This window comes from Numida meleagris, chromosome 19, assembly GCF_002078875.1.
Source record: "Numida meleagris isolate 19003 breed g44 Domestic line chromosome 19, NumMel1.0, whole genome shotgun sequence".
Taxonomy (NCBI): domain Eukaryota; kingdom Metazoa; phylum Chordata; class Aves; order Galliformes; family Numididae; genus Numida; species Numida meleagris.
In genome coordinates this window covers 1,370,745-1,379,089 of record NC_034427.1, presented here as the reverse complement: position 1 = coordinate 1,379,089, position 8,345 = coordinate 1,370,745, and the positions used below count along the sequence as shown (strand labels likewise).

At 47.4% G+C, this 8,345-nt stretch overlaps 1 protein-coding gene across 1 annotated transcript in view; it reads left to right on the top strand.

Moving 5' to 3' along the window:
- The window catches only part of MMP24 (matrix metallopeptidase 24), a gene marked incomplete at its 5' end in the record, with an annotated part of 40,638 nt that continues 34,167 nt past the window's right edge, over positions 1,875 to 8,345 (top strand). The window contains 3 exon segments of the mRNA XM_021416377.1: positions 1,875 to 2,023; positions 5,597 to 5,713; positions 8,030 to 8,334. Of these exon segments, the coding sequence (XP_021272052.1) occupies positions 1,875 to 2,023; positions 5,597 to 5,713; positions 8,030 to 8,334 (571 nt within the window).

The window sequence follows — 8,345 nt, the reverse complement described above, 5'->3', positions numbered from 1 at the left end:
CCCCGCCGGGATCGCTCCGGCAGCTGCTTCGGGCTCCGCCGGTCCGCGAGCAGCCGGCCCGCCCTGGGGGCCGCTGCCCGGCGGGGCTCGGAGGCGCGGCCTCGCTCCCTGGAGGTTTCTCTGTCCGTGCCCGAGCTCTTTTCCCGTGCGCGTTCGTCTCTTGGGGGCGAACCGGCTGCCGAAGCTCGCCGTGCCCTGCTGCGTACTCCCGGGAGGAGCGTGCGGTGCGGTGCGGTGCGGTGCTGCGGGCCGTGCCCCGACCCCGCCGGGCTGGGACGGAGCGGGGGCGCGGGGTGGCACTGCTCGGGGGCAGCGGGCTTCGGTGAGGCGGCGGTCGGTGCCGTCGGGCATCCTGTGCGTATCGGAGGCCAACATGAGGTGCGGGGCAGCGCGGAAAATGCCCCGAGTCCGGGCGGCTCCTCATCTCGAGCTGTTGGCGATGCCTTTGGTGACAGCACTGCGAGTCCAGTTACTTTGTGAGCTCTGGTGCCGCCGGCCCTGGTGCTGTGTTGTGCTGCTTTTCCAGCCGTGGAAGCAAAGCCTTTCTGTCTCTTTTGCATCTTCGTAAAAAGAAATGGGGCTTGCTCTCCCCCCACAGTCCTCACCTGAGCCCCTCTCCTGCGCTGCATCAGGTGGAGGGGGATGTGCCGTCCTGCCCTCCCTGCTCTCAGCTGTGTGCAGGTGGCATGTCAGCGCTCCTGTGTTGGTGGCAGCGTCCCCTGGGTCGGCGTGTCGTCCTGCTGGCAGGAGGAAGCTGGGGGGCTCTCTGTAGGGCTTGTAGTAATCATGGTCTAAGCAAGCGTTGCCTCAGATGGCTGGGTTTTATGAAGGTTTTATAAATCTCTCTTTGGAAGATGGAGCATGCCGAAGCAGTTCAGCATCTTCCTGTTTGGTTATTAATGCTACAGATTTCCTTGCGTTGTTTCTGGATGTTGGGGAGCTTGTCAGCTGGGTCATGTTGATTTCTGTTGGGTATTAGCCAGAAAGAAAAACAAAAAACAAAACAAAAAAAACCCACTGTTGTGTGTTCATTGAATGTTACCTTGAAAGTTTGTGAAAGCAAGCCTACATTCAGGGTTGTTTTTTTCTTTTTTTTCATTTAACAATGAATTAATGTTACTTTTTCTAATGATAGTAAAGTAGTTCTGAAGAAAGTCTTGGTTTGCTTGGTTGGTTTTGAAAATGCTGTCCCTAGCCTGCAAGTTTGACATGGTTTAATCTAAAGCTGTGTTTGAGGGGCAGTAGAGGTAAACGAAGCTTCTTTCTATTGTTCTGCTCTGCTCTGAAAACTGTCTGGAGAAATGGTATTGAAAGAAAAGGCCGCCTACCGAGGGCCCATGTAAACTTTGTGAGTTGTTTATTGAGGGAAGTGCTGCTGTGCTCAGTGCAGGCATAAAAGCAGAACTTGTACTCATGGGAATTGCCCAGGGCTGCTGAGCTGTTTACTTGGAGCTGTGGTCTGGGAGCAGCAGAGGGTGGGCAGTGGCTATTTGGAGTGTGTTGCTGTGGGAGCTGAGCAGCCCGATGTTGATGGGGTGGTGGTAAGGTGCGCAGGAGGTCTCTGGGATGAGCTCAGCCTGCACAAGGAGCGGACCTCCTTGGGCATTTGTGTTGCACCACAAACCTGAGTCTTCCCCAGCCAGTCAGTGAGAGCGCTGGCTGCTTCTAATCGTCAGGCCTGCGTCATCCAGTTAGGGCAGATGGTTGCTGGGTCGTCCCAGAGATCGGCTGCTGCACCCAAAGCTCACTGAAAAAGAGAGGCTGTTGAATTTGTTGTGTTAGTTTGTCACTCTTTCGTTTGAAAAAATGCTTCGATTTGTTAAGCTGAAAACTTACTGTGGCAGAAACTTACGTTCTGTTTCTTTCTTTTTCAGGGTTGGTTAAAAACTTATGGCTACTTGCTTCCATCTGACAGCCAAATGTCTGCCGCGCAGTCAGGAAAAGCTGTGCAGTCTGCAGTGGCCACTATGCAACAGTTTTATGGGATCCCAGTAACAGGAGTTTTGGACCAAACAACTCTTGAGTAAGATTGATGTGGGCTCATTTTATCTTTCATTCTCACAGCCTTGTCTTGTTACCTGGGTAGTTATCCCAGGTGCCAGAAGTCTTCAGAAGGGATAGATTTGCCTGATGGAGCCCCATCAGAGAAGTCTCAGTGTTCACAGAGAGGTGTCCCTAACGAACACATGGACAGCTCCAGCTTGATCTTATTGTCAACAGTACTGTTTGGGAGTGTGAGAAGCTTTTGTTAAATGTCATTCTTTGTGTGGGGATCCCTGTTGCTAGTGCAAAAGTGAAGTATGAGGCTTCTGAAGGCAGTGAACCTCGAGGGTTTCATTTATTGCATCTCTGTCTAGACCTAGGTGAAAATCTGGCTCCAGAAATGACCAATAATAGAGTATTGCTTAATGAATTGGAGCTGTGGATCTGCATAGATGCTGCCTCTGGAGAGCTCCAGTTCTGAATTGAAGTAAGTTGTGGTAGTCTACGTTGAGGCAGAGCTAGAGGAGAGCAAGGCTCAGTATGTGTAGTTGATGTATAGAAGCTTGAAAGTGGAATGCTTGTGGGTTGGAATAGGGTGGTGAAGAAGGGGCCATGAGCAGCTGCTGCCTTGAGGGTGGTGGGGGAAGGAAGCAAGCTGCATGTGGAAGCCCCTGCTTTAGGAAACAAAAGAGTTTTTCTGGGGGAAAAGAAGGTGGTGTCCCTGTTTTACTCAATGTGTAAGGCAGGTTTTATCTGCGTGGAGACTCAGTGGCTGATGGTGAAAAAAGCTGTGGTCCTTCTTCTGAATCAAGTCTCCAAAGGCTTGAAACCTGCATGTGCGATGGGCGGGATTGTGCTGCTGCTGTGTCTAACCAGTAGGTCCTTTTGTTGTATGACATGGATGAGCAGAAATACCTACTTAGGAGTCAGGCTAAAGAGAAGTCCTAACTGCTGTGAGCCTGCATTTCGGGTGGGAGGGAGCATTCTGTCTGGGAAAGCATCACTTTTCTGGAAGCTGAGCAAAGGGAGAAGAACCAACAAGGCAGACTGGCTCTGAGGGCTCCAAGTTAGTCAGGCGCTTGCTAAGTTATTATTTCAGTATGTGATATAGGTTTGGATGTTGGATTTGTGAAAGTTTTCTGTCACTTCTGTTGGTGTCGTAAGCTCTGTGCCTTTAAAGCTTTTGTGTGCAATAGGTCAGTGTGCAAAATTATTAATTTCTGTGGCTTCTTTGTTAGGCAGCAAATTCTGTATCTTCTTTTTTCGCTTATTATAGAAGCCTCATGTTCTTTATCTCCTTCTCCGCACGCAAACCCTGAGCTTGGGCTTTCCTCCAAGAGTGGTATCCAAGTGTGTGGAAGCTGTCGTACAAGCCCTGCCAGTGGGAGTGGGAATTTGGAAGTAAGAAGGCCGTTGCTGTGGCTTACTGGTTCTTATAGGGAAGGTGGTGTTCAGCAGAGGGACAAGGGGGGATGTCTTGAGAGAACAGGTTGAGGATGTATGATTTCCTGTGAAAAGAGCGTGGGAGAATACTTAGAACAGCCTCCTCCTACTCTGCATTCAGCAGCACCTCAGCAAACTTTGCCTGCCTGCAGTAAGCGGGTTGAATGGTAATTTGTTTTAACAGCTAAGCAAACGTAATCCTGGGAGTGTGCAGGGAGAGGAGGCGCACTGGCACCTAACAGAAGTGCTCACTGTTATATTTCTCATAATCACATAGACCTGAGGAGAACCAGGAAATAGTCTTTCATGTGTTGGATGTGTTTTGTATGTCTTCTGCATCATCTTGAGCCTGTTGTGTAGGTCCCTCGCCTTGAGTTGCAAGATACGGCTGTCTAATTTTATTATTTACCTCAGGGAGTTTAAAGGTACTGCTGCCACCCGCTCAACAGTAGCAGACCGAGAGTGACAGCTTCCTCTACACAGCAGAGGCTAGGGGAGGACTTGGAGCCTGAACCGGGGAAAGCAGCTGCGTCTGGTCAAGAGCTGGCTGTCCCTGCTGTAGGAAATCACCCATTGTTCTGTATGCCAAGCAGCTGGAGGAATGCAGTAGTCTATACTTAAACAGTGCGATGTAGAATGTCTGGTGGCCAAATGCTCTTGGTGCCCTATTTAAAAAAAAAAAAAAAAAAAAAAAAAAGATTGCCTAGCTGCAGCCAGGTGGTGTGGTGTAACCTGGCCGGCAGCTCGGCACCTCCAAGCTGCTCGACTGCTGCGCCCATGCAGGATCGGGGAGAGATTTAGGAGGGTAAAGTGCAGGAGCTGGTGGGTTGAGACGTGCTAGGTAAAGCAGAAGCTGCACGCTGCTTTCGTTTGCCCGGAAAGCTGGGTTTCTTGGGAGGACAAACACTGTCAGTCTGACTGTTTTTGCCCCCTTTCCTCCTTCTGTTCCCCTAGGTTTTGTCACTGAATGTAAAGCCATATGGCATGGAATATCCCTTTGGTTTGTTTGGGTCAGCTGTCCAGGTTCTGTATGCCCCAGCTCCTCACTGACAGGACAGCAAAAGAAGATGAAATTCTCTTGAATCTGTGCACGCAGTTGTACAGGAACTAAAAGCTTGGAGTGTTAAGAAAAATAACTATCCCGCCAGAGCCAGGACACTGGGTAATCAGGCATTTTGTATTAGACGTATTTTGGGTGACATGTAGCTGAACTCAGGAATAGGCTGTGGGTACGCCGTGGGAGTGCAGTCCGGCCTAAATACAATGGGATCCAAAGAGGAGTGAGGCAGTTGTGCGTGGGGAAAGTCTGCTGGCAGTTCTGCGAGTGCTGATGCCATAGGAGCTTTGGCTCCAGAAGTCCTTAAAGCCCAGAGCAGCGTATTGCAGCCGGCCTCTGTCTTCCAGGTGATACTGGGAGAGGTAAAATAGAAGATAATTTTCTGACAGTGTAATCAGGGCCCAGTGAGAATGACGCTGTGGTGATCAGAGTTCTCGTGAAGCTCACAACAGAAAAACCTAATTCACACTGCAGATTGTGTAAGGTTATGCTAAACACTCTAATGTATTCGCAGGAGTTTCCTACATCTTCAGTGGCACCCAAAGAGATAAGGGTTCCAAGGAGGAGCTGCGGGAGTCGGATGGCTGAGACCCCCAGGTTTTGGCATCTTGTTCTGGTGGTTACAGACAGCTGCAGTCTGTAGGTGGGAAGGGCGCACCAGTGCTCCTTTGTTTTTTCCCAGTGAGTTCTGCCTTGGAACGGCTTTTCTTCGTGTTGTTTTGGTTTTCTTCTGTTTTGATCAGGACAGGAGTACTTTAACCAAAGGAGAGAGGGTGTGGTAGGTGATAAGAGAACTTGATCCCAGCGTGTATGCACGTGCAGTCTGGGACAGGGTCCCCCGTAGCGTTACCGTTGTTCAGTTGTTGTCAAGAATAAGGACTACTTGCCCCTGGTATCTCTTTCCAAAAGGAAACACGAAGCCTTTTTGGTGTGCTGATGTGTGTGGGATGTCAGCAGAGGTGGAGTTCATAGCTCTGCACAAGGAGGGAATGCTGAGCTTTTCTTAGTGTGTGTTCATCATCCCCAGGAGCTCTTGTGGTCACCCTCAAGTTCTTCTGAATCTCTTTTCCAAACTCTTCATTAGCTTTCTTTTTTGCTCTTTGGCTCCTCCAGGTGGATGAAGAAGCCTCGATGTGGAGTTCCAGATCATCCCCACCTAGGCCATAGCCGGAGGAAAAAGCGGTACGCACTAACAGGGCAAAAATGGAGGCAGAAACATATAACCTACAGGTACAGTCCCCTCACCTGCTCTTTATATTTGGGGGCAGGGAGGGCAAAAAACATTCTGTATTTGTTCAGAATGCAGATTGCCTTAGAAATCTAAAGGCTGATGAATTGTAACCCTTGCAGCTGCAGCTGAGATTGTAGTCAGCAGGACTCTAACCCTTAAGTCACGTCCTCTCAATCAGATGGTCCTCTTAAAGCAGAAGGAATGTTATTTTCTAAAGGAGTAATGCTTTGTCCCTCCACTGATGTGCAACACTCTACTGCGTATTTGTTTTTGCAGAGTTTTTAATTTTGCTCATGGAGTGAAACTCTTGCTTTTGTCCCGACTTAGACCTGCTAAGGCAAGATGCTGAGGTGATCATCAAGTGTAAAATGAGTGTTACCTGGTGACCGCTGTTTTTCAGTTAATCCTTTGTGTTAGTCGTTTTGGTCCTTTGATTTTGGAAAGCAATTGCTGAATGATGCCCAGGACAGTTTGTCACTACAGATGTCCATTTAAAAGAACATGTAAGGCCCTTGCAGTTGAGAATTCCTGAAGTATAGCCTTCTAATTTCTGGAGGAGAAATACTTAGGAATGAGACACTAAGGAGAAGATGTGGCTGAGCAAAGTTTAGATGAACAGAAGGAGATCTGTAGTGAAGAGGTAGAAATCTGAGAGAACAGCGTGGGGAATTTGCCCGCGTATATACAGCAAGAGAGATGACAGTGTAAAGGGAAGGAGAATTAGGGTCAGTGGAGCTTCAGTAGTTCGGCTGAGGGAGGAGAATTCTTTCGCTGAACAGTGAGGGAGTGCTGAGAGTGGTAGAAGGGACTATTTCTGGGGTTCAAATCTTTCACCAAAGATTACTCCTTTAAGTGAAATGATAAAGGGATGCCCTCTATATGTGAAGATGTGAGAGGCAGAATATATTTCTGACATTTTCTAGACCTTAGAAAAAGTTAGTATATAATTACATAAATGAAAGCACAGGTAGATGGTTGGCAGACAGCTTCACTTTTGCCATTGTTGAGCTCACAGTATTTTTCCAGTTTCAGTATTTTTAACGTGACATTGCCTTGTTGGATGTCTTATTTTACCAGTGAATGTGTTACAGGGTGTTTCATCTCTCAGTAATTCTATTAAATTGAACTGGTTTCATTAAACACTGACAGTGGTTGCTTTACCATAGATGGATGTCTCGTGTTTCTCTGAGCCAAGTTTAGTAGGCCTTGAGTCTACTATGTGTCCACCAACAAGCAAAACCAAAACACTCAAGAGCAGCACTCCTTAAGCAAAAGTTTACAATTATGAGAAATTTATCTGCAGTTAAGCTATGAGGTGTGCTCTGAAAGTAATACCTCCTATTTTATGCTGTTGGTCCACAATGTCAGAGGTGGAAGTTGGTGGGATAGCAGTAGAGGTTGAACCTTCTACCACTACCCCATTCCATTTTGTTGCTGCATGACAGACAGTAGCAGAGGGGCAGTCTGACAGAATGACATCTGACATGGGACTGCATATGGAGCAAAGGTGTGGGATTGAACTCCTCTATGTGGAAAAAATGAAAGCTACTGACATTCATTGATGCTTGGTGAACATTTAGGGAGGCCAGACAGTGGATGTGAGCACAGTGAGTTGGTGGTGGTACATTTCAGCAGTGGTGACAGTGTCACGTTCCGGACAGCCGTGCAGATTTTTGAGCACCTCATACAGGCTCTTGTTCATCATTGGAAAAATGCAGAGCTAATGGTGGTGATTGTGCTGAAAAATAGTGTTTTGTAGTTGAGATTGTTCTCTTTTGGATAGTGTCGTGTTCTTTGTACCTGTTATAGTTTCCACGGCAATAAACGGGAGGCGTTGCTCTAAGAGGGACCTACGTATTTTTGCTTAACTCCAGCATTAGCTGTCATGGACTGGGGCTCACAATAGCGGCCCTTCAGTCTAAAAAGATTTACTGAAGGGTTTATTTCTCAAAAAGAATTCTACTAGTCTGGTGTTTTCATACGATGAGTTGCGTTGTAGCATGGTATTTTCAGGAAAAGTCTGAAATAATTTGCCTGTTTTTAGACTTAGTTCCTCAGCTCTATTGGTGAGGATTTGGAAGGGTGTCAGCAGTTAGAAAGTGATGTAAGATGAACCTCAGTACTGGGATTATTCTTAATAAATGTAGTCCAGATCAAGGCTGTTGTTTTGTTGGTAACTTCATGTGTAACAGCAAAACTTGGCATGGCTAAAGTAGAGTCTGCAGTAAGTAAAAATAGCATGGATAAGTACTGGGGCTATAGTAATTCTTGAATAGAATCTGCACTTCTAAACACTCCTTCTCTCTCATTCACAGTGTACACAACTATACCCCCAAGGTTGGAGAGCTTGATACAAGGAGAGCCATTCGTCAGGCATTTGATGTTTGGCAGAGAGTGACACCACTTACCTTTGAAGAGGTCCCTTACCATGAAATTAAAAATGACAGGAAGGAGGCAGATATTATGATATTTTTTGCCTCTGGTTTCCATGGAGACAGTTCTCCGTTTGATGGAGAAGGTGGATTCCTAGCTCACGCTTACTTTCCTGGACCAGGAATAGGAGGGGACACTCACTTTGATTCAGATGAGCCGTGGACCCTGGGAAATTCCAATCATGATGGTAAGAGTGCA